The sequence below is a fragment of the Nerophis ophidion genome, linkage group LG18 (genome assembly GCF_033978795.1).
Source record: "Nerophis ophidion isolate RoL-2023_Sa linkage group LG18, RoL_Noph_v1.0, whole genome shotgun sequence".
NCBI classification, from domain to species: domain Eukaryota; kingdom Metazoa; phylum Chordata; class Actinopteri; order Syngnathiformes; family Syngnathidae; genus Nerophis; species Nerophis ophidion.
The window spans coordinates 41,826,946-41,853,129 of record NC_084628.1 but is presented as its reverse complement, the minus strand read 5'-3'; the positions used below and the strand labels follow the sequence as shown (position 1 = coordinate 41,853,129).

General features: G+C 42.6%; 1 protein-coding gene across 1 annotated transcript in view; it reads right to left on the bottom strand.

Annotated features, from left to right (window-relative positions):
- The window catches only part of schip1 (schwannomin interacting protein 1), an 845,783-nt gene extending 826,757 nt beyond the window's left edge, over positions 1-19,026 (bottom strand). Inside the window, exons 1-2 of the mRNA XM_061878138.1 lie at positions 18,896-19,026; positions 18,742-18,826 (exon numbers count right to left, since the gene is read on the bottom strand). Coding sequence (XP_061734122.1) covers positions 18,742-18,826; positions 18,896-18,918 — 108 coding nt within the window. The 5' untranslated portion in view covers positions 18,919-19,026. The remainder of the gene's footprint in view (positions 1-18,741; positions 18,827-18,895) is intronic.
- Between the last annotated feature and the right edge of the window lie 7,158 nt (positions 19,027-26,184).

Sequence of the window (26,184 nt, the reverse complement as noted above, 5' to 3'; positions counted from 1 at the left end):
ACCCAAAAAAAATCACTTTTTTACGACAAAAATAAATAAATAAATACATAATTATTCTGCGATTCAAGATTATTTATTGTCAATTCTCAACATAACCCTAACATAAGAACTGAAAAGTACATTTTCGGCGCAGTTCCACTAAGAACAGACATACGTTACAGGGAGACAAGACGGGACCGCCAACAGATCAGCCATTTTTACGGCGCTCCTTGAAAAAGGTGGGAAAAAGGTGATATTGGAAAAGTGGAGAAGAGTAAAAAAATATCAGTCAAAGGCTGGACCCTCGGGAGGAGGTCCAGGCTGAGTCCAAGGGAAAAAAAACTCATTTGCAATGCACACATAAACACGTTACATTTAATCGCGACAACTTGCACAGAGGAGGAGGGGGGGGGGGGGGGGGGTTGTTGTAGCCCTGTAAGGCCCGGAGGGGAAAAACAAGCGTGTGTGCCCAATTGTCTTGGGTGTGATGGTGTAATGTTTTTGGAGACTGAAGCTTATCTGAAAAAGTTCGACTCCGGGTGTTGTTGAGAAGGGAGGGAGGTCAAAAGCGTCCATCCTTGAGGTGTCCTCGGGGTGTTTTTCAGAACAGCCTGGTTCTAGCGTCAAAGCCATTCGAGGGAGTCAAATCGTATCAATCAATCAATGTTTACTTATATAGCCCTAAATCACTAGTGTCTCAAAGGGCTGCACAAACCACAACACAAACCACTACGACATCCTCGGTAGGCCCACTTGAGGGCAAGGAAAACTCACACCCAGTGGGACGTCGGTGACAATGATGACTATGAGAACCTTGGAGAGGACGAAAGCAATGGATGTCGAGCGGGTCTAACATGATACTGTGAAAGTTCAATCCATAATGGATCCAACACAGTCTGTTTTCGCGAACAGGCAAAACAATGACTTGTCTGTTCTTAGTCCATGCCGGCTCTCTCAAATTCAATTCGATCTTCCTGAAGGTCTTAAGAAGCATTTAAGTTTCACCTTAAAACTCATCTGTATACTCTAGCCTTTAAATAGACCTCCTTTTTAGACCAGTTGATCTGCCGCTTCTTTTCTTTCTCCTATGTCCCCCCCTCCCTTGTGGAGGGGGCCCGGTCCGATGACCATGGATGAAGTACTGGCTGTCCAGAGTCGAGACCCAGGATGGACCGCTCGCCTGTATCGGTTGGGGACATCTCTACGCTGCTGATCCGCCTCCGCTTGAGATGGTTTCCTGTGGACGGGACTCTCGCTGCTGTCTTGGATCCGCTTGAACTGAACTCTCGCGGCTGTGTTGGATCCACTATGGATTGAACTTTCACAGTATCATGTTAGACCCGCTCGACATCCATTGCTTTCGGTCCCCTAGAGGGGGGGGTTGCCCACATCTGAGGTCCTCTCCAAGGTTTCTCATAGTCAGCATTGTCACTGGCGTCCCACTGGATGTGAATTCTCCCTGCCCACTGGGTGTGAGTTTTCCTTGCCCTTTTGTGGGTTCTTCCGAGGATGTCGGAGTCGTAATGATTTGTGCAGTCCTTTGAGACATTTGTGATTTGGGGATATATAAATAAACATTGATTGATTGATTTATGAATTAAGTGTTGTACGTGCGAACAAATGTTTTAAATGTCACTTTTCTCTAAGATTATATTTCTCCTCTTTTTTTGGAGTTATTTAGAAAAGTACTGAAATCGGGATCCCCTGGGCTTCCCTGCTTAGGCTGCGTCCCCCGCAACCCGACCTCAGATAAGCGGAAGATGATGGATGGATGGCAACAAAATATTGGTATCGTTACAACAGTAGAACAGCATGAACACGACTCTTGTATCGGACGTTATTAAATTGTGTTGTGCACTCGACATCCTTTTACTTATGATCGCTGTTTCTCAAATTCAATTCGATCTGTCCTGAAGGTCTTAAGTGTTGTACGTGCGAACAAATGTTTTAAATTCACTTTTCTCTTAGATGATATTTCTCCTCTTTTTTGGAGTTATTTAGAAAAGTACTGAAATCGGGATCCCCCGGGAGGAGCTGGACGAAGTGGATGTGGAGAGGGAAGTCTGGGCTTCCCTGCTTAGGCTGCGTCCCCCGCAACCCGACCTCAGATAAGCGGAATAAGATGGATGGATGGCACAAAAATATTGGTATCGTTACCACAGTACAACACCATGAACACGACTATTGTATCGGACGTTGTTCAATTGTGTTGTGCACTCGACATCCTTTTACTTATGATCGCTGTTTCCTGATGATTTGATTGAGAGTATTTTGCAGGCTGGGTCTGGGTTTGAATCCCCTACTGGGGGGATCTTGATGAATGACTTCATCATTCCAGCTACAAGTGCTGCGTCAACAATGCCACCTGCCCGGCATATTTCACCCTCCCCCCCCCCCCTCCCCCTGGCATGCTGCTTAAATAAGCTCCGTGTAAAATGCTTAACAACGCCAGCCCGTTGGTCGTAAAAAAAACTCCCTGTCTCATTGATTTTAGGGTAATAGCTGGGGTAGATGAATGTTATCTCCCAGTGGGGGGGTTGATGTGGAGGAGAGGGTCTGCTCCTGAATCACTCCCACAGACATCAGCGAGTAAGGGGCCTCTATGACCAATAAACTGCATTTCTAGCCCTTCGCTCATAATTCACACGCCAATTACTGCTTGAAGTCCTTTCTCGGGGGCCAGGAAGTGTCCTCCACTGAGGTGAACTCCTTCCGACACGCCCCCCCAAAAGAGTTAAGCTTCGTCGAAATTGGGATTTTTTTGGGGGGATCATATTATGTTTAGATTTTTGAGTCTTTTTCTATTACGTTCTGTTAGTTTTGGACTTGGGCTTCACGGTGGCAGAGGGGTTAGTGCGTCTGCCTCACAATACAAAGGTCCTGCAGTCCTGGGTTCAAATCCAGGCTCGGGATCTTTCTGTGTGGAGTTTGCATGTTCTCCCCGTGAATGTGTGGGTTCCCTCCGGGTACTCCGGCTTCCTCCCACTTCCAAAGACATGCACCTGGGGATAGGCCCCTCCCACTTCCAAAGACATGCACCTGGGGATAGGCCCCTCCCACTTCCAAAGACATGCACCTGGGGATAGGCCCCTCCCACTTCCAAAGACATGCACCTGGGGATAGGCCCCTCCCACTTCCAAAGACATGCACCTGGGGATAGGCCCCTCCCACTTCCAAAGACATGCACCTGGGGATAGGCCCCTCCCACCTCCAAAGACATGCACCTGGGGATAGGCCCCTCCCACTTCCAAAGACATGCACCTGGGGATAGGCCCCTCCCACTTCCAAAGACATGCACCTGGGGATAGGCCCCTCCCACCTCCAAAGACATGCACCTGGGGATAGGCCCCTCCCACTTCCAAAGACATGCACCTGGGGATAGGCCCCTCCCACCTCCAAAGACATGCACCTGGGGATAGGCCCCTCCCACTTCCAAAGACATGCACCTGGGGATAGGTTGATTGGCAACACTAAATTGGCCCTAGTGTGTGAATGTGAGTGTGAATGTTGTCTGTCTATCTGTGTTGGCCCTGCGATGAGGTGGCGACTTGTCCAGGGTGTACCCCGCCTTCCGCCCAATTTTAGCTGAGATAGGCGCCAGCGCCCCCCGCGACCCCGAAAGGGAATAAGCGGTAGAAAATGGATGTATGGATGGATAGTTTTGGACTTCTTTAGTTCCTGGTTCCACGTCCTCGTTTGTTTTGTCGCCATAGTTACGCATGATTTCCACCTGCCTCGGGTTTTTTGGGACACACCTGTGTCCAATCAAGAGACATTATCAGCAGACCTATGTAAGCGTCAATATATACCTTGATGGTGCAGAAAAAAAGACCGTCTATTTATTTTACTGATTTCCGAACTCTAAATGGGTGAATTTTGGCGAATTAAACGCCTTTCTGTTTACCGAGCCGGAGGCGATGACGTCAGAATGTGACGGCGCCGAGGTAACACAGCCGCCATTTTCCTTTTCAACACATTACAAACACCAGGTCTCAGCTCTGTTATTTTCCGTTTTTTTGACTATTTTTTGTAACCTTGGAGACATCATGCCTCGTCGGTGTGTTGTCGGAGGGTGTAACAACACTAACAGGGAGGGATTCAAGTTGCACCACTGGCCAGAAGATGCCAAAGTGTCTGCCGCCAGACCCCCATTGAATGTGCCGGAGTGTCTCCACATTTTACCGGCGATGACAGACATGGCACAGAGATGTATGGATAACCTGCAGATCCATTTGCAACCATAAAGTCAACAAAATCACAAAGGTGAGTTTTGTTGTTGACTTATGTGCTAATCAGACATATTTGGTCGGGGCGTGACTGCCAGCCAATCGAAGCTAACATGCTATGCTAATCGATGCTAACATGCTATTTACCGGCGGTGCTAAAGCAGACATGGCACAGAGATGTATGGATAACCTGCAGATGCATTTGCAACTATAAAGTCAACGAAATCAAAAAGGTGAGTTTTGTTGATTTTGACTGCCAGCTAATCGATGCTAACATGCTACGCTAATCGATGCTAACATGCTATTTACCGGCGGTGCTAAAGCAGACATGGCACAGAGATGTATGGATAACCTGCAGATGCATTTGCAACTATATTACGTTTCCTTCCACCCACATTTAATGCGAAACAAGCACTTACCAATCGACGGATTTAAGTTGCTCCCGTGTCAAAAGATGCGAAAGTCCTGATCGTTTGGTCCGCACATTTTACCGGCGATGCTAACACAGCTATTTTGGCCATGCTATGGCTATGAATAGCGTCAATAGCTATTCGCTCAATAGCTTCAATATTTTCATACTCCAACCACCTGTTTCAATACATGCGTAATCTGTTGAATCGCTTAAGTCGCTGAAATCCGAGTTTGAATCCGAGCTAATGTCGCTATATCTTGCTGTGGTATTCCCATTGTTTGTTTACATTGGCAGCACTGTGTGACGTCACAGGGAAATGGCCAGTGTCTTCGCAGAGAGCCGAAAATAAGGCACTTTAAAGCTTTATTTAGGGATATTCCGAGACCGGTAAAATTTTGAAAAAAACTTCAAAAAATACAAGCCACTGGGAACTGATTTTTATTGTTTTTAACCCTTTTGAAATTGTGATAATGTTCCCCTTTAAGCCTGCCTTCTCCCGTCAGTCTGTCTGGGTTCCTTGTTTGCGGTAAGCAACGGTCGCGTTTATGTTTCTGGTTCCAGTCTCTGTGCTAAGTATTAGCCTTAGCTTCCGGTGCGTTCGGCACGCTGTTCTTTTGTTTGTTTCTGTCTGTTTAGTACTGTGCATTTTTTATTACATCAGCCTACCTTTACGTTTTCGTCCGGAGTGTCCTTTGCATTCCTAGAAAAAACAAAGATATACACGACTCGATGAGGCAATTCCTGAAGGAATTGAGGCTGAATGCTCCGATGTAGACGTTGAACTGAAATCTTGGATTTATTTTTTTTTAATTGTTGATGTAGAGCAGAAAATACCCAAAGAGGCTGAATATAGATAGATAGATAGTACTTTATTGATTCCTTCAGGTGAATTCCTTCAGGAAAATTAAAATAGAATAGAATATTTTGAAGTTGGAACGGATTGAATCAGATGAAAAATGTGGGAGTTGTGGACCTTTGAAGAATGTCTCATTGATTTCCATGGGAATTTCCAAACAATTTGGGAATTTTGGGAAAAGTGAGATTTTTTTTTGAAAATGGTAAAAAACTTGAATGGTCTGAATGACTTGAAATGGTTGGTGTTGGATTTTTTCCAAATCGGTCGAGAAATGTTAGTTTTCCTGTAATTTTTCTTGCTCAAAAAAACAACTTTGTTTTTTGTCCTAATTAGGAGGAATGTTTTGACAGTGGAACGTGTGAAATGGGTTGAAAAATGTGGAAGGAGTAGTCGCCAGAATAAAGGGTGGAAATAGTGCTTTGGAAAAGCAGGAATCCTGGAATTTTTTTGAGCTTGGAAAAATGGTAGTTTGATTTTCCAGGAAGGTGGAATGGTTTCAATCGGTTGAAAAATGTGGAAATGGTGGAAGTTTGAAAAATGGCCAATTCATTTTGAATGTGGAAAATGTCTTGGAAAACCTGGAATTCTGGGAAATCTGCGGAAGTTTTGGAATTTGTTAAGGAAAAACCCACAATTCCCAAACAGGTTAAACAGTTTGAAGTTGGAACGGTTTGAATCAGATGAAAAATGTGGGAATTGTGGACCTTTGAAGAATGTCTCATTGATTTCCATGGGAATTTCCAAACGATTTGGGAATTTTGAGAAAAGCGAGATTTTTTTGGGAAAATGGTAAAAATAAACAAAAAACTTGAATGGTCTGAATGGTTGGTGTTGGAATTTTTCAAATCGGTCGAGAAATGTTGAAGTAGTAACATGTTGAATTGAGAAATGGTATTACGGAATTCCTGGAATTTTTCCTGTTCAAAAAAAAAACTTTGTTTTTTGTCCTAATTAGGAGGAATGTTTTGACGGTGGAACAAGTGAAATGGGTTGAAAAATGTGGGAGGAGTAGTCGCCAGAATAAAGGGTGGAAATAGGGCTTTGGAAAACCAGGAATTCAGGAGGATCCTGAAATTTTTTTGAACTTGGAAAAATGGTAGTTTGATTTTCCAGGAAGGTGGAATGGTTTCAATCGGTTGAAAAATGTGGAAATGGTGGAAGTTTGAAAAATGGGCAATTCATTTTGAATGTGGAAAATGTCCTGGGAAACTTGGAATTCTTGGAAATCTGGGGAATTTTTGGAATTTGTCAAGGAAAAACCCACAATTCCCAAATAGGTTGAACAGTTTGAATCACATGAAAAATGTGGGAATTGTGGAACTTTGAAAAGTGTCCCATTGATTTCCATGGGAATTCCCAAACAATTTGGAGACTTTGGGAAAAAGCGGGATTTTTTTTTGAAAATAGTAAAAAACGCAAATGGTCTGAATGAGTTGAAATGGTTGGTGTTGGAATTTTTCAAATCGGTCGAGAAATGTTGAAGTAGTAACATGTTGAATTGAGAAATGGTATTACAGAATTCCTGGAATTTTTTCTGTTAAAAAAAAACCTTTGTTTTTTGTCCTAATTAAGAGGAATGTTTTGACAGTGGAACAAGTGAAATGGGTTGAAAAATGTGGGAGGAGTAGTCACCAAAATAAAGGGTGGAAATAGGGCTTTGGAAAACCAGGAATTCTGGAGGATCCTGGAATTTTTTTGAACTTGGAAAAATGGTAGTTTGATTTTCCAGGAAGGTGGAATGTGTTGAAGGTGGAATGGTTTCAATCGGTTGAAAAATGTGGAAATGGTGGAAGTTTGAAAAATGGCCAATTCATTTTGAATGAGGAAACATGTCCAGGAAAACCTGGAATTCTGGGAAATCCGGGGAATTTTTGGAATTTGTCAAGGAAAAACCCACAATTCCCAAACAGGTTGAACAGTTTGAAGTTGGAACGGTTTGAATCAGATGAAAAATGTGGGAGTTGTGGACCTTTGAAGAATGTCTCATTGATTTCCATGGGAATTTCCAAACAATTTGGGAATTTTGGGAAAAGCGAGATTTTTTGGGGAAAATGGTAAAAAATAAACAAAAAACTTGAATGGTCTGAAAGGTTGGTGTTGGATTTTTTCAAATCGGTCGAGAAATGTTGTAGTAACATGTTGAATTGAGAAATGGTATTACGGAATTCCTGGAATTTTTCCTGTTCAAAAGAAAAATTAGTTTTTTGTCCTAATTAAGAGGAATGTTTTGACAGTGGAACAAGTGAAGTGGGTTGAAAAATGTGGGAGGAGTAGTCGCCAGAATAAAGGGTGGAAATGGGGCTTTGGAAAACCAGGAATTCTGGAGGATTTTGGAATTTTTTTGAACTTGGAAAAATGGTAGTTTGATTTTCCAGGAAGGTGGAATGTGTTGAAGGTGGAATGGTTTCAATCGGTTGAAAAATGTGGAAATGGTGGAAGTTTGAAAAATGGCCAATTCATTTTGAATGAGGAAACATGTCCAGGAAAACCTGGAATTCTGGGAAATCTGGGGATTTTTGGAACCGGATGAAAAATGGGGAAGGTAGAAGTTGAATAAATAGAAGAAGTTGAGTAAATAAATGCATTTTGGTGTAGAAAACGTTTGGAGCAGTCACACAAAAATGAAACTGTATCGCTGCAGATCTGAAACAGTCACGGGGAGTGCTGGAGCCTCTCAGCTACCATCGGGCGGAAGGCGGCGTACACCCTGGACAAGTCACCACCTCATCGCAGAACCAACACGTATAGACAGACAACATTAACATTCACACACTAGGGACCAGTTAGTGTTGCCAATCAACCTACAGACTCCCGGCTGGCCTGGGAACGCCTCGGGATCACCCGGGAGGACCGGCTTCCCTGCTTAGGCTGCTGCCCCCGCGGCCCGACCTCGGAGAAGCAGAAAAAGATGGATGGATGGATGGCAATCAACCTATCCCCAGGTGCATGTCTTTGGAGGTGGGAGGAAGCCGGAGTACCCGTCCAACCAGGAAAAAGTGTCAAGTTGCAGCTGGGTAATCAGACTATGAGGCGCAGGTCCAAAATGATGGAATGGAACATGTTGGATATCCTCAGCTGCCGACTACGTGAAACACTACATCACCGACATGAAATATTCAGTGAGTCATTGCCAGCAGGTGAACTTCTGCACCTCACAGGAAGGACGTGCCATTAAATACACACAAAGTACCACATGAACACATTCTCTGCAGATTAGCAGTCCATAGTGGATCTAACATAATAGTGAGAGTCCAGTCCATAGTGGATCTAACATAATAGTGAGAGTCCAGTCCATAGTGGATCTAACATAATAGTGAGAGTCCAGTCCATAGTGGATCTAACATAATAGTGAGAGTCCAGTCCATAGTGGATCTAACATAATAGTGAGAGTCCAGTCCATAGTGGATCTAACATAATAGTGAGGGAGTCCAGTCCAGAGTGGATCTAACATAATAGTGTGAGTCCAGTCCATAGTGGATCTAACATAATAGTGAGAGTCCAGTCCATAGTGGATCTAACATAATAGTGAGAGTCCAGTCCATAGTGGATCTAACATAATAGTGAGAGTCCAGTCCATAGTGGATCTAACATAATAGTGAGAGTCCAGTCCATAGTGGATCTAACATAATAGTGAGGGAGTCCAGTCCAGAGTGGATCTAACATAATAGTGTGAGTCCAGTCCATAGTGGATCTAACATAATAGTGAGAGTCCAGTCCATAGTGGATCTAACATAATAGTGAGAGAGTCCAGTCCATAGTGGATCTAACATAATAGTGTGAGTCCAGTCCATAGTGGATCTAACATAATAATGTGAGAGTCCAGTCCATAGTGGATCTAACATAATAGTGAGAGTCCAGTCCATAGTGGATCTAACATAATAGTGAGAGTCCAGTCCATAGTGGATCTAACAAAATAGTGAGGGAGTCCAGTCCAGAGTGGATCTAACATAATAGTGAGAGTCCAGTCCATAGTGGATCTAACATAATAGTGAGAGTCCAGTCCATAGTGGATCTAACATAATAGTGAGAGAGTCCAGTCCATAGTGGATCTAACATAATAGTGTGAGTCCAGTCCATAGTGGATCTAACATAATAATGTGAGAGTCCAGTCCATAGTGGATCTAACATAATAGTGTGAGAGTCCAGTCCATAGTGGATCTAACATAATAGTGAGAGTCCAGTCCATAGTGGATCTAACATAATAGTGAGAGTCCAGTCCATAGTGGATCTAACATAATAGTGTGAGAGTCCAGTCCATAGTGGATCTAACATAATAGTGAGAGTCCAGTCCATAGTGGATCTAACATAATAGTGAGAGTCCAGTCCATAGTGGATCTAACATAATAGTGAGAGTCCAGTCCATAGTGGATCTAACATAATAGTGAGGGAGTCCAGTCCAGAGTGGATCTAACATAATAGTGTGAGTCCAGTCCATAGTGGATCTAACATAATAGTGAGAGTCCAGTCCATAGTGGATCTAACATAATAGTGAGAGAGTCCAGTCCATAGTGGATCTAACATAATAGTGTGAGTCCAGTCCATAGTGGATCTAACATAATAATGTGAGAGTCCAGTCCATAGTGGATCTAACATAATAGTGAGAGTCCAGTCCATAGTGGATCTAACATAATAGTGAGAGTCCAGTCCATAGTGGATCTAACAAAATAGTGAGGGAGTCCAGTCCAGAGTGGATCTAACATAATAGTGAGAGTCCAGTCCATAGTGGATCTAACATAATAGTGAGAGTCCAGTCCATAGTGGATCTAACATAATAGTGAGAGACTCCAGTCCATAGTGGATCTAACATAATAGTGTGAGTCCAGTCCATAGTGGATCTAACATAATAATGTGAGAGTCCAGTCCATAGTGGATCTAACATAATAGTGTGAGAGTCCAGTCCATAGTGGATCTAACATAATAGTGAGAGTCCAGTCCATAGTGGATCTAACATAATAGTGAGAGTCCAGTCCATAGTGGATCTAACATAATAGTGTGAGAGTCCAGTCCATAGTGGATCTAACATAATAGTGAGAGTCCAGTCCATAGTGGATCTAACATAATAGTGAGAGTCCAGTCCATAGTGGATCTAACATAATAGTGAGAGTCCAGTCCATAGTGGATCTAACATAATAGTGTGAGAGTCCAGTCCATAGTGGATCTAACATAATAGTGAGAGTCCAGTCCATAGTGGATCTAACATAATAGTGAGAGTCCAGTCCATAGTGGATCTAACATAATAGTGTGAGAGTCCAGTCCATAGTGGATCTAACATAATAGTGAGAGTCCAGTCCATAGTGGATCTAACATAATAGTGTGAGAGTCCAGTCCATAGTGGATCTAACATAATAGTGAGAGTCCAGTCCATAGTGGATCTAACATAATAGTGAGAGTCCAGTCCATAGTGGATCTAACATAATAGTGTGAGAGTCCAGTCCATAGTGGATCTAACATAATAGTGAGAGTCCAGTCCATAGTGGATCTAACATAATAGTGAGAGTCCAGTCCATAGTGGATCTAACATAATAGTGAGAGTCCAGTCCATAGTGGATCTAACATAATAGTGTGAGAGTCCAGTCCATAGTGGATCTAACATAATAGTGTGAGAGTCCAGTCCATAGTGGATCTAACATAATAGTGAGAGTCCAGTCCATAGTGGATCTAACATAATAGTGAGAGTCCAGTCCATAGTGGATCTAACATAATAGTGAGAGTCCAGTCCATAGTGGATCTAACATAATAGTGAGAGTCCAGTCCATAGTGGATCTAACATAATAGTGAGGGAGTCCAGTCCAGAGTGGATCTAACATAATAGTGAGAGTCCAGTCCATAGTGGATCTAACATAATAGTGAGAGTCCAGTCCATAGTGGATCTAACATAATAGTGAGAGTCCAGTCCATAGTGGATCTAACATAATAGTGAGGGAGTCCAGTCCAGAGTGGATCTAACATAATAGTGTGAGTCCAGTCCATAGTGGATCTAACATAATAGTGAGAGTCCAGTCCATAGTGGATCTAATAGTGAGAGAGTCCAGTCCATAGTGGATCTAACATAATAGTGTGAGTCCAGTCCATAGTGGATCTAACATAATAATGTGAGAGTCCAGTCCATAGTGGATCTAACATAATAGTGTGAGAGTCCAGTCCATAGTGGATCTAACATAATAGTGAGAGTCCAGTCCATAGTGGATCTAACATAATAGTGAGAGTCCAGTCCATAGTGGATCTAACATAATAGTGTGAGAGTCCAGTCCATAGTGGATCTAACATAATAGTGAGAGTCCAGTTTATAGTGGATCTAACATAATAGTGAGAGTCCAGTCCATAGTGGATCTAACATAATAGTGAGAGTCCAGTCCATAGTGGATCTAACATAATAGTGTGAGAGTCCAGTCCATAGTGGATCTAACATAATAGTGTGAGAGTCCAGTCCATAGTGGATCTAACATAATAGTGAGAGTCCAGTCCATAGTGGATCTAACATAATAGTGAGAGTCCAGTCCATAGTGGATCTAACATAATAGTGAGAGTCCAGTCCATAGTGGATCTAACATAATAGTGTGAGAGTCCAGTCCATAGTGGATCTAACATAATAGTGAGAGTCCAGTCCATAGTGGATCTAACATAATAGTGTGAGAGTCCAGTCCATAGTGGATCTTACATAATAGTGTGAGAGTCCAGTCCATAGTGGATCCAACATAATTGTGAGAGTCCAGTCCATAGTGGATCTAACATAATAGTGAGAGTCCAGTCCATAGTGGATCTAACATAATAGTGAGAGTCCAGTCCATAGTGGATCTAACATAATATTGTGAAAGTCCAGTCCAAAGTGGATCTAACATAATAGTGTGAGAGTCCAGTCCAGAGTGGATTTAACATAATAGTGAGAGTCCAGTCCATAGTGGATCTAACATAATAGTGAGAGTCCAGTCCAAAGTGGATCTAATATAATAGTGAGAGTCCAGTCCATAGTGGATCTAACAAAATAGCGTGAGAGTCCAGTCCATAGAGGATCTAACATAATAGTGTGAGAGTCCAGTCCATAGTGGATCTAACATAATAGTGTGAGTCCAGTCCATAGTGGATCTAACATAATAGTGAGAGTCCAGTCCATAGTGGATCTAACATAATAGTGAGAGTCCAGTCCATAGTGGATCTAACATAATAGTGAGAGTCCAGTCCATAGTGGATCTAACATAATAGTGAGAGTCCAGTCCATAGTGGATCTAACATAATAGTGTGAGAGTCCAGTCCATAGTGGATCTAACATAATAGTGAGAGTCCAGTCCATAGTGGATCTAACATAATAGTGTGAGAGTCCAGTCCATAGTGGATCTTACATAATAGTGTGAGAGTCCAGTCCATAGTGGATCCAACATAATTGTGAGAGTCCAGTCCATAGTGGATCTAACATAATAGTGAGAGTCCAGTCCATAGTGGATCTAACATAATAGTGAGAGTCCAGTTCATAGTGGATCTAACATAATATTGTGAAAGTCCAGTCCAAAGTGGATCTAACATAATAGTGTGAGAGTCCAGTCCAGAGTGGATTTAACATAATAGTGAGAGTCCAGTCCATAGTGGATCTAACATAATAGTGAGAGTCCAGTCCAAAGTGGATCTAATATAATAGTGAGAGTCCAGTCCATAGTGGATCTAACAAAATAGCGTGAGAGTCCAGTCCATAGAGGATCTAACATAATAGTGTGAGAGTCCAGTCCATAGTGGATCTAACATAATAGTGTGAGTCCAGTCCATAGTGGATCTAACATAATAGTGAGAGTCCAGTCCATAGTGGATCTAACATAATAGTGAGAGTCCAGTCCATAGTGGATCTAACATAATATTGTGAAAGTCCAGTCCAAAGTGGATCTAACATAATAGTGTGAGAGTCCAGTCCAGAGTGGATTTAACATAATAGTGAGAGTCCAGTCCATAGTGGATCTAACATAATAGTGAGAGTCCAGTCCAAAGTGGATCTAATATAATAGTGAGAGTCCAGTCCATAGTGGATCTAACAAAATAGCGTGAGAGTCCAGTCCATAGAGGATCTAACATAATAGTGTGAGAGTCCAGTCCATAGTGGATCTAACATAATAGTGTGAGTCCAGTCCATAGTGGATCTAACAAAATAGCGTGAGAGTCCAGTCCATAGAGGATCTAACATAATAGTGTGAGAGTCCAGTCCATAGTGGATCTAACATAATTGTGAGAGTCCAGTCCATAGTGGATCTAACATAATACTGAGAGTCCAGTCCATAGTGGATCTAACATAATAGTGAGAGTCCAGTCCATAGTGGATCCAACATAATAGTGAAAGTCCATTCCAAAGTGGATCTAACATAATAGTGAGAGTCCAGTCCAGTTATAGTCTTTGGTATGACTCGGCCGGGGTTTGAACTCACAACCTACCTATCTCAGGGCAGACACTCTAATATGAAGGTGACAACGGGAGGCAAGGTGCAGTTAAAAAGGGTATCTAACACTAAAACAAAAAATAAACAAAAGGTGAGTGCCCCTTTAAAAAAGGCATTGAAGCTTATAAGGCTATGCAGAACAAAACTAAAACTGAACTGGCTACAAAATAAAGAAAAACAGAATGCTGGACGACAGCAAAGACTTACTGCGGAGCAAAGATGGCGTCCACAAAGTACGTCCGTGCATGACATGACAACAATGTCCACACAAAAAATGGTCGCGACAACTGAAAAAGTCTCGATTTCGAAAACAAACCGACTCAGTGGCCTAGTGGTTAGAGTGTCCGCCCTGCATCTAATAGAGAGCCAAATACTAGAGTAGGTGAACATTGCTCCAAAGTCAGGATTTTGTTGTTGATTTAATGTTCATAAAAAAGTAAACATTGACAGGTGCATGTATAATAAAACAAGACGAAAGCTAAAAGAGGACTTCCCTATTCATGCCTGCTCAGTGGCCTGGTGGTTAGAGTGTCCTTCCTGACATGGGTAGGTTCTGAATTCAAACCCCGCCCAAGTCATACCAAAGACTATAAAAATGGGAGCCATTACCTCCCTGCTTGGCACTCAGCATCAAGGGTGTGAATTGGGGGTTAAATCACCAAAAATGACTCCTGGGCGTGGCCACCGTTGCTGCTCACTGCTCCCCTCCCAGGGGGTGAATAGGGGGATGGGTGGAATGCAGAAGACAAATTTGGCCACACTTAGCGTGTGCGTGACTATCATTGGTACTTTAACTTGGCGGGGAACAGCGCTCACAGGAAGACATTAAAAAGCACCAACAAAACAGGAAAAGCCGCAAAAATAAGAGCGCAAGACACCACACACAGCGCTCACAGGAAGACATTAAAAATCACCAACAAAACAGGAAAAACCGCCAAAATAAGAGCGCAAGACACCATACACAGCGCTCACAGGAAGACATTAAAAAGCACCAACAAAACAGGAAAAAACGCCAAAATAAGAGCGCAAGACACCACACACAGCGCTCACAGGAAGACATTAAAAAGCACCAACAAAACAGGAAAAGCCGCCAAAATAAGAGCGCAAGACACCACACACAGCGCTCACAGGAAGACATTAAAAAGCACCAACAAAACAGGAAAAGCCGCCAAAATAAGAGCGCAAGACACTACACACAGCGCTCACAGGAAGACATTAAAAAGCACCAACAAAACAGGAAAAACCGCCAAAATAAGAGCGCAAGACACCATACACAGCGCTCACAGGAAGACATTAAAAAGCACCAACAAAACAGGAAAAAACGCCGAAATAAGAGCGCAAGACACCACACACAGCGCTCACAGGAAGACATTAAAAAGCACCAACAAAACAGGAAAAGCCGCCAAAATAAGAGCGCAAGACACCACACACAGCGCTCACAGGAAGACATTAAAAAGCACCAACAAAAGAGGAAAAACCGCCAAAATAAGAGCGCAAGACACCACACACAGCGCTCACAGGAAGACATTAAAAAGCACCAACAAAACAGGAAAAGCCGCCAAAATAAGAGCGCAAGACACCACACACAGCGCTCACAGGAAGACATTAAAAAGCACCAACAAAACAGGAAAAAACGCCAAAATAAGAGCGCAAGACACCACACACAGCGCTCACAGGAAGATGTTAAAAAGCACCAACAAAACAGGAAAAAAGCCGCCAAAATAAGAGCGCAAGACACCACACACAGCGCTCACAGGAAGACATTAAAAAGCACCAACAAAACAGGAAAAGCCGCCAAAATAAGAGCGCAAGACACTACACACAGCGCTCAAAGGAAGACATTAAAAAGCACCAACAAAACAGGAAAAAACGCCAAAATAAGAGCCCAAGACACCACACACAGCGCTCACAGGAAGACATTAAAAAGCACCAACAAAACAGGAAAAGCCGCCAAAATAAGAGCGCAAGACACCACACACAGCGCTCACAGGAAGACATTAAAAAGCACCAACAAAACAGGAAAAAACGCCAAAATAAGAGCGCAAGACACCACACACAGCGCTCACAGGAAGACGTTAAAAAGCACCAACAAAACAGGAAAAAAGCCGCCAAAATAAGAGCGCAAGACACCACACACAGCGCTCACAGGAAGACATTAAAAAGCACCAACAAAACAGGAAAAGCCGCCAAAATAAGAGCGCAAGACACTACACACAGCGCTCAAAGGAAGACATTAAAAAGCACCAACAAAACAGGAAAAAACGCCAAAATAAGAGCGCAAGACACCACACACAGCGCTCACAGGAAGACATTAAAAAGCACCAACAAAACAGGAAAAGCCGCCAAAATAAGAGCGCAAGACACCACACGCAGCGCTCACAGGAAGACATTAAAAAGCACCAACAAAACAGGAAAAGCCGCCAAAATAAGAGCGCAAGACACCACACGCAGCGCTCACAGGAAGACATTTAAAAAGCACCAACAAAACAGGAAAAGCCGCCAAAATAAGAGCGCAAGACACCACACGCAGCGCTCACAGGAAGACATTAAAAAGCACCAACAAAACAGGAAAAGCCGCCAAAATAAGAGCGCAAGACACCACACGCAGCGCTCACAGGAAGACATTTAAAAAGCACCAACAAAACAGGAAAAGCCGCCAAAATAAGAGCGCAAGACACCACACACAGCGCTCACAGGAAGACATTAAAAAGCACCAACAAAACAGGAAAAGCCGCCAAAATAAGAGCGCAAGACACCACACACAGCGCTCACAGGAAGACATTAAAAAGCACCAACAAAAGAGGAAAAACCGCCAAAATAAGAGCGCAAGACACCACACACAGCGCTCACAGGAAGACATTAAAAAGCACCAACAAAACAGGAAAAGCCGCCAAAATAAGAGCGCAAGACACCACACACAGCGCTCACAGGAAGATGTTAAAAAGCACCAACAAAACAGGAAAAAAGCCGCCAAAATAAGAGCGCAAGACACCACACACAGCGCTCACAGGAAGACATTAAAAAGCACCAACAAAACAGGAAAAAACGCCAAAATAAGAGCGCAAGACACCACACACAGCGCTCACAGGAAGACATTAAAAAGCACCAACAAAACAGGAAAAGCCGCCAAAATAAGAGCGCAAGACACCACACACAGCGCTCACAGGAAGACATTAAAAAGCACCAACAAAACAGGAAAAAACGCCAAAATAAGAGCGCAAGACACCACACACAGCGCTCACAGGAAGACGTTAAAAAGCACCAACAATACAGGAAAAAAGCCGCCAAAATAAGAGCGCAAGACACCACACACAGCGCTCACAGGAAGACATTAAAAAGCACCAACAAAACAGGAAAAGCCGCCAAAATAAGAGCGCAAGACACTACACACAGCGCTCAAAGGAAGACATTAAAAAGCACCAACAAAACAGGAAAAAACGCCAAAATAAGAGCGCAAGACACCACACACAGCGCTCACAGGAAGACATTAAAAAGCACCAACAAAACAGGAAAAGCCGCCAAAATAAGAGCGCAAGACACCACACGCAGCGCTCACAGGAAGACATTAAAAAGCACCAACAAAACAAGAAAAGCCGCCAAAATAAGAGCGCAAGACACCACACGCAGCGCTCACAGGAAGACATTTAAAAAGCACCAACAAAACAGGAAAAGCCGCCAAAATAAGAGCGCAAGACACCACACGCAGCGCTCACAGGAAGACATTAAAAAGCACCAACAAAACAGGAAAAGCCGCCAAAATAAGAGCGCAAGACACCACACACAGCGCTCACAGGAAGACGTTAAAAAGCACCAACAAAACAGGAAAAAAGCCGCCAAAATAAGAGCGCAAGACACCACACACAGCGCTCACAGGAAGACATTAAAAAGCACCAACAAAACAGGAAAAGTCGCCAAAATAAGAGCGCAAGACACTACACACAGCGCTCAAAGGAAGACATTAAAAAGCACCAACAAAACAGGAAAAAACGCCAAAATAAGAGCGCAAGACACCACACACAGCGCTCACAGGAAGACATTAAAAAGCACCAACAAAACAGGAAAAGCCGCCAAAATAAGAGCGCAAGACACCACACGCAGCGCTCACAGGAAGACATTAAAAAGCACCAACAAAACAGGAAAAGCCGCCAAAATAAGAGCGCAAGACACCACACGCAGCGCTCACAGGAAGACATTTAAAAAGCACCAACAAAACAGGAAAAGCCGCCAAAATAAGAGCGCAAGACACCACACGCAGCGCTCACAGGAAGACATTAAAAAGCACCAACAAAACAGGAAAAGCCGCCAAAATAAGAGCGCAAGACACCACACGCAGCGCTCACAGGAAGACATTTAAAAAGCACCAACAAAACAGGAAAAGCCGCCAAAATAAGAGCGCAAGACACCACACACAGGAAAAGAGCAAAAATACTTCAAAATAAGTCACGGCGTGATGTGACAGCTTGGTTTAAATTCATATCCCACAATTGCGACGGCGACTTTTTTACTGTCAATATCGAGCTAAAAATTTTTTTAGTGATTGGTCTCAACAAAAAAAAAAGGTTGGAAAAGCAAAGCAATTAAAGTTGCATGTTGCAAATGGCCCCACTCGTGTTTCTCTGCACTGATTCTTTTAACACAGCTTTTATTCCAATCAATGAGCCTCAGTCTCATCAACTTCCTGCTGCCATTAAAAGCCCAGAAAAGTGGATTACATCATTGCTTCTTGCAAGCCGGGGATGGACAGAATAAGAGAGAGAGAGAAAGATAGAAAGAGAGCATCCACCCACTCCAATGTTTGCTTATATTGCGTGAATCTGATGCAAAAAGAAAAAAAAAGGGGGGGGGGGGACTCACCTGGTTGTTGATGCACAGGGCAAGGTGTCGTCTTTCCCGCGCCACCGCGCGAAACCTCGCCTCCTCTCCCGCCGCCTGCATGCTTCTGCGGGGACGAGCGCTCAAGTCAGGGAATGTGCGTGGAGCGCAGCGCGGGGATGAGAGTGACACCGACCTGTGCGTGGAGTTCCTCAGCATGCCTCTCTGTTCCTGTCTCCGGCTTTTTGTCGTCGGTGGTCCTCGCCTCCTGAGTTCTGCGAGCAGGTCCGCGGGATCAAGTGGACGCACTTGGTGGTTAGGGAGAGGTAGGAAAGGGGCTGGTGGGGGTGGGGGCGGGAGGTGGGAGGTGGGGGGGTTTAGTTGGAGAGAAAAAAAAAAATCTCGCATCCAATTGGATGCTGAGTGCGCGCGCGTTTTTTTTTTTTTTTTTTTGTAAATACAGCGCATTATTGTGCACACCGCGGCTCAGGGAATGCACAGAAAACGGGCAAACATAATGTGCATGTTGTCTTAGTCCGGTGGCTCACTGGATCATTTTGTTTTTAAATAATTGAAAATGGTAAAAGATGGGGCAACAAAATAATTGTTTTGTTTTAGTATGTTTTTTGCTTGAGGACAAACCTTCCCAATTGTAAAAAAAAAGCTCAACGTTTAATAGGAGTATTGTTTTGTCCTACTAATTTCCACGGTTCTTGGACTGGGATGCAACAGTTTGTGTACAAATAAAATCTTCCACTCCTTTGCTTCATTTTGTCCACCAAACCTTTTATACTGTGAGTGAATGCACAGAAGGGGGCGGCAATTGTTTTGTTTTAGTATGTTTTTTGTTTGAGGACAAACATGACACAAACCTTCCCAGTTCTTAAAAAAGCTCACTGTTTAATATGAGTATTGTTTTGTCCTACTAATTTCTGCGGTTCTTGAACTCACCATAGCGTGGACTGTGACGCAACAGTTTGTTTACATGTAAAATCTTCCACTCCTTTTTCTCACTTTGTCCACCAAACTTTTTATACGTTGCGTGAATGCACAAGGGGAGGGGAGGAGGACGACAATTGTTTTGATTTAGTATGTTTTTTGTTTGAAGACAAACATGACACAAACCTTCCCAATTATTAAAAAAAAGCTCACTGTTTAATATGAGTATCGTTTTGTCCTACTAATTTCCACGGTTCTTAAACTCACCATAGTGTGGACTGTGATGCAACAGTTTGTTTACATGTAAGATCTTCCACTCCTTTGTCTCATTTTGTCCACCAAACCTTTTATACTGTGCGTGAATGCACAAAGGGAGGGGGGGGGGTGTAATTGTTTTTAGTATGTTTTTTGTTTGAGGACAAACATGACACAAACCTTCCCAATTGTTACAAAAAGCTCACTTTTTAATATGAGTATCGTTTTGTCCTACTAATTTCGGCGGTTGTTGAACTCACCATAGTGTGGACTGTGACGCAGTTTGTTTACATGTCAAATCTTCCACTCTTTTGTCTCATTTTGTCCACCAAATCTTTTATACTGTGCGTGAATGCACAATGTACTTGTATCCTATTTGTATATAATTTTGTTTTGCATGTCTCTGTATGTAATATTGGCTGCTTTTCTGTAAGTTGTTTGTGTGACATGTTGTTCCAGACCACAGCAAACGTTACCTAGTTTGCCAAAGACTGTAATAAATCTATTAAAATAATACAGACTGGGGTCCTGTGATGAAATATCTGGACTGCAAAAGTCAATAAACAGGTTTGTTCAGATTGTTAATGTATGAATTATTGTTATAGTTTTGATCTATTTTTTTGTTATTATTATTTATGAAAAAATTCACTTTGGATTTTCTCTAGTTAATGTAAGCGTCTGTCAATGGATGTGTGGGTTGTTTGGTTTTGATTGGTTGTATTTGCTTTGTCGTGTGTGTTTTGGTTTTTTTCTCTGTTTGTTATATGTTTTGGCTGGTGTTATTTTTTGGAAAATAATTAATAAAAACATTAAAAAATAAATAAATAAATTAGACCGTCTGCCGTTTCCTTTAACTTGGACACACACCATTAAAGTCCAGTCATTTCCAGGAGTTATCTCACCTTCTGAGTAGCCTCTGATTTACTAATGGTTTCTAATGTTGTAAAAATGTGTAGAATAAATATTAAATTTCAACATTTCTGTCAACACAGATTTGCTTCAGCCTGCGACACATAGTCATTTTGATAGTAGGCTACTATACACTAATATAGACACATCATGTGTTGCCTTCTTTATAACACTTACCGTATTTCCTTGAATTGCCGCCGGGGCGCTAATTAATTTAAAACCTCTTCTCACTCCGGCGCTTATCAAAGGCATGCGGTAAATTTAGGCCTGCGCTTATAAATTTGAGTGTGATGTAAGGATACCATCATAAAAAGCACATTTAATAAAAAAAACCGTTATTATGGTCTTACCTTTACTTATAAATGAAGTCCATGCACAGCTCCTTCTGATCAAAAGCATCGATAACTTGTTTATAGAAGTCTTCCTTATCTTTCTTCAGTTTTAAAAGTATCTCTGTCTCGATGGAGATCTTCCTTTATTACCTCCTGCTTCGATTGAAAGTCCAGTTTAGAAAACTGTTTTATTTTAGATATGTAATCCTCCATGTTAAAAGTGCAAGCGAGAGGAAAAAATAAAGGATTGCTGCTCACTCTTGCTGCTTGTTGTCACTTCTTCTGCAGCCGAGTAGTCGCGAGAAGGATCACTAGCGCCCTCTACCACCAGGAGGCGGGAGTCATTTAATGACTCATATTTGACACACGCAGCTACGGTATATTAATAAAACATAGCTGCTTACTGTTCTTTTTAGCATATTCAATAGCTTGGACCTTAAATCCTACTGAATAGCTCTTAATCTTCTTCCCTTTATGCGATTTTAAATGATTGAAATCAGCCTCCTCCATTTTGAAAATGATGACAGGTGAAGTGTCACTCGTGACGTGACGAGTTTGACCTTGCGGAAATTCTAGGCATATGCTAATTATTTGGCGAAACGAGTTTGACCCGGCGGAAATTCTAGACATGCGCTAATAAAAATAATATTTTGCGAAATGAGTTTGACCCGGCAGTAATTCTAGTCAGGCGCATACTATATACCCGGCAGCAATTCAAGGAAATACGGGTATATAAGTATTTTAAAGTCATTTTGATAGTAAGCTATTAAAGTTAATATAGACACTTACATCATGTGTTGCCTTCATTATAAGACTTATATAAGGCTTTTCATTTTTTGCGGCTCCAGACATATTTGTTTTTTGTATTTTTGGCCCAACATGGCGCTGTCAACGTTTCGGGTTGCCGACCCCTTTTTTAGTCATACGGGGAGGGGTTAGTTGTCACACATTACATCTCGCCACCAGAAGGCGCTGTTTTGCAGTTTGTGTCACAAAAATCTTTTGAGACTGGGATTAGAACTGTCATAGTCTTCTCTGATGCAGTGGTTCTCAAAAATGCAACCATTGAAACACAGTAGCATAGTAGGCCTATTTACTGCGTGGCCAAGTTGGGAGAGTGGCCGTGCCAGCAACCTGAGGGTTCCTGGTTCAATCCCCACCTTCTACCATCCTGGTCACGTCCGTTGTGTCCTTGAGCAAGACACTTCACCCTTGCTCCTGATGGGCCGTGGTTAGTGCCTTGCATGGCATCTCCCTCCATCAGTGTGTGAATGTGGAAATAGTGTCAAAGGACTTTGAGTTCCTTAAAAAAAAAAAAAGGTAGAAAAGCGCAATACAAGTACTCTTAGCATTTAGTACCCCGGTAGTGGCTTCATGGAGATTTTTCAAAAATGTATGAAAATAGAAAAAAGATGAGGTAAAAAATGTGTTTTTTGTTTCAATATACATTTTTCTAGTACAGGGGTGTCAAACTCAAATACAGAGTGGGCCAAAATTTAAAACTGAACAAAGCCGGTTGAACAAATTAACCTTTTAATAGGTACCCAAACAAGTTTTGCATATATAAGCAAGGCTTATATAACTTTATAGTGACAAGCAAAATATAGTTTCAAATTATAATAATAATAAAAAAAATATCAATGGCATATCAAATAAAATGTAAATAAAAATGGGGGGGGGGGGGGGGGGCGAGGGTTGGTGGTAGCGGGGGTGTATATTGTAGCGTCCTGGAAGAGTTAGTGCTGCAAGGGATTCGGGGTATTTCTTTTGTTGTGTTTGTGTTCTGTTACGGTGCGGATGTTCTCCCAAAATGTGTTTGTCATTCTGGTTTGGTGTGGGTTCACAGTGTGGCGCATATTTGTAACGGTGTTAAAGTTGTTTATACGGCCACCCTCAGTGTGACCTGTATGGCTGTTGACCAAGTATGCATGGCGTTCACTTGTGTGTGTTAAAGCCGCATGTATTATGTGACTGGGCTGACTTGTATGGAGGAAAAGCGGACGTGACGACAGGCTGTAGAGGACGGTAAAGGTAGTGCCTTCAAGACACACCCCCAATATTGTTGTCCGGGTGAACGTTAACTCCTCCCACTGGATCTTTCCTAGTTACCGATCAACCTGACTAGGATTTAAAACCAGTCCTCTTTGATTGGGAGATACCTGTTTTGACCACTCAGCCATCCTTGGTCTTCTTAAAGGGAGATTTCGGGCCCCAATGAAATTTTTAATTGAGAACCTGCCTCAGTAAACTACGATATAAAAGCGAACCCAGTCCCTTTTGATTGGGAGCGAGCTGTTTAACCATTTTCGAACTACCGCAGTCTCCCGGGAAAATCGTGAGGGTTGGCAAGTATGAGTATCAGCGGTGAATGCGGTGTTACAGAGGCACTGCTGCTGAATAATACCAGCGGGCCAGCTCTAATCTTAATTTGATATTACTTCAAGGGCCAAATGATATACACGGCGGGCCAAATTTGGCTCTAGGAGGACAAGCATGACACAAACCTTCCTAATTGTTAGAAATCCCACTTTTTATATTAAACATGCTTCACTGATGAGGATTTAGCAAGTGACGTTTTGTCCTACTATAAATCAATCAATCAATCAATGTTTATTTATACAGCCCTAAATCACAAGTGTCTCAAAGGGCTGCACAAGACACGACGACATCCGCGGATCAGCGTCCACATAAGGGCAAGGAAAAAAACTCACAACCCAGTGGGACGTCGATGAAAATGATTATGAGAAACCTTGGAGAGGACCGCAGATGTGGTCCCTCCCCTCTAGGGAGACCCCAAATGCGAACGTACGGTCATCATTTCTATGCATTTGTGTAAACTAAGGGCTTCACGGTGGCAAAGGGGTTAGTGCGTCTGCCTCACAATACGAAGGTCCTGTAGTCCTGGGTTCAAATCCAGGCTCGGGATCTTTCTGTGTGGAGTTTGCATGTTCTCCCCGTGAATGCGTGGGTTCCCTCCGGGTACTCCGGCTTCCTCCCACTTCCAAAGACATGCACCTGGGGATAGGTTGATTGGCAACACTAAATTGGCCCTAGTGTGTGAATGTGAGTGTGAATGTTGTCTGTCTATCTGTGTTGGCCCTGCGATGAGGTGGCGACTTGTCCAGGGTGTACCCTGCCTTCCGCCCGATTGTAGCTGAGATAGGCGCCAGCGCCCCCCGCAATCCCAAAAGGGAATAAGCGGTAGAAAATGGATGGATGTGTAAAAGGGTTAAAACCTTTATGGTTTAAGACCTTCCCACCTTCAAGAACGTTCTCAAAACACACCTCTTTAGATCTGCTTTCAACCAGTGACTAATGTTCTGTGTCCTGTAATGTCTCGTCTTATACCAACCCCGTTTCCATATGAGTTGGGAAATTGTGTTAGATGTAAATATAAACAGAATACAATGATTTGAAAATCATTTTCAACCCATATTCAGTTGAATATGCTACAAAGACAACATATTTGATGTTCAAACTCATAAACTTAATTTCTTTTTGTGCAAATTACAATTCAATTTGAATTTTATGGCAAAAGTAGTTGGGAAAGGGCATGTTCACCACTGTGTTACATCACCTTTTCTTTTAACAACACTCAATAAACATTTGGGAACTGAGGAAACTAATTGTTGAAGCTTTGAAAGTGGAATTCTTTCCCATTCTTGTTTTATGTAGAGCTTCAGTCCTTCAACAGCTGTCGTATTTTACGCTTCATAATGCACCACACATTTTCCATGGGAGACAGGTCTGGACTGCAGGCGGGCCAGGAGGGTACCCACACTCTTTTTTTTGAAGCCACGCTGTTGTAACACGTGCTGAATGTGGCTTGGCATTGTCTTGCTGAAATAAGCAGGGGCGTCCATGAAAAAGACGGCGCTTGGATGGCAGCATATGTTGTTCCAAAACATGTATGTACCTTTCAGCATTAATGGTGCCTTCACAGATGTGTAAGTTACCCATGCCTTGGGCACTAATGCACCCCCATACCATCACACATGCTGGCTTTTCAACTTTGCGTCGATAACAGTCTGGATGGTTCGCTTCCCCTTTGGTCTGGATGACACGATGTCGATTATTTCCAAAAACAATTTGAAATGTGGACTCGTCAGACCACAGAACACTTTCCCTCTTTGCATCAGTCCATCTTAGATGATCTTGGGCCCAGAGAAGCCGGCGGCATCTCTGGATGTTGTTGATAAATGGCTTTCGCTTTGCATAGTAGAGCTTTAACTTGCACTTACAGATGTAGCGACAAACTGTATTTAGTGACAGTGGTTTTCTGAAGTGTTCCTGAGCCCATGTGGTGATATCCTTTAGAGATTGATGTCGGTTTTTGATACAGTGCCGTCTGAGAGATCGAAGGTCACGGTCATTCAATGTTGGTTTCTGGTCATGCCGCTTACGTGGAGTGATTTTTCCAGATTCTCTGAACCTTTTGATGATATTATGGAGCGTAGATGTTGAAATCCCTAAATTTCTTGCAATTGCACTTTGAGAAAGGTTGTTCTTAAACTGTTTGACTATTTGCTCACGCAGTTGTGGACAAAGGGGTGTACCTCGCCCCATCCTTTCTTGTGAAGGACTGAGCATTTTTTGGGAAGCTGTTTTTATACCCAATCATGGCACCCACCTGCACACCTGTGGGATGTTCCAAATAAGTGTTTGATGAGCATTCCTCAACTTTATCAGTATTTATTGCCACCTTTCCCAACTTCTTTCTCACGTGTTGCTGGCATCAAATTCTAAAGTTAATTATTTGCACAAAAAAAAGTTGATCAGTTTGAACATGAAATATGTTGTCTTTGTAGCATATTCAACTGAATATGGGTTGAAAAGGATTTGCAAATCATTGTATTCTGTTTATATTTACATCTAACACAATTTCCAAACTCAAATGGAAGCGGGCTTTGTAATTTTTTATCCTGTAAAGCAGGCCTGGGCAATTATTTTACTCGGAGGGACAGATTTGGATAAAAAAAAGTGTGTCTTGGGGCCGGTATCTCTGTTTTTAGGAACACTAATAAAAAACCTCAAAATAATGATTGAAAGC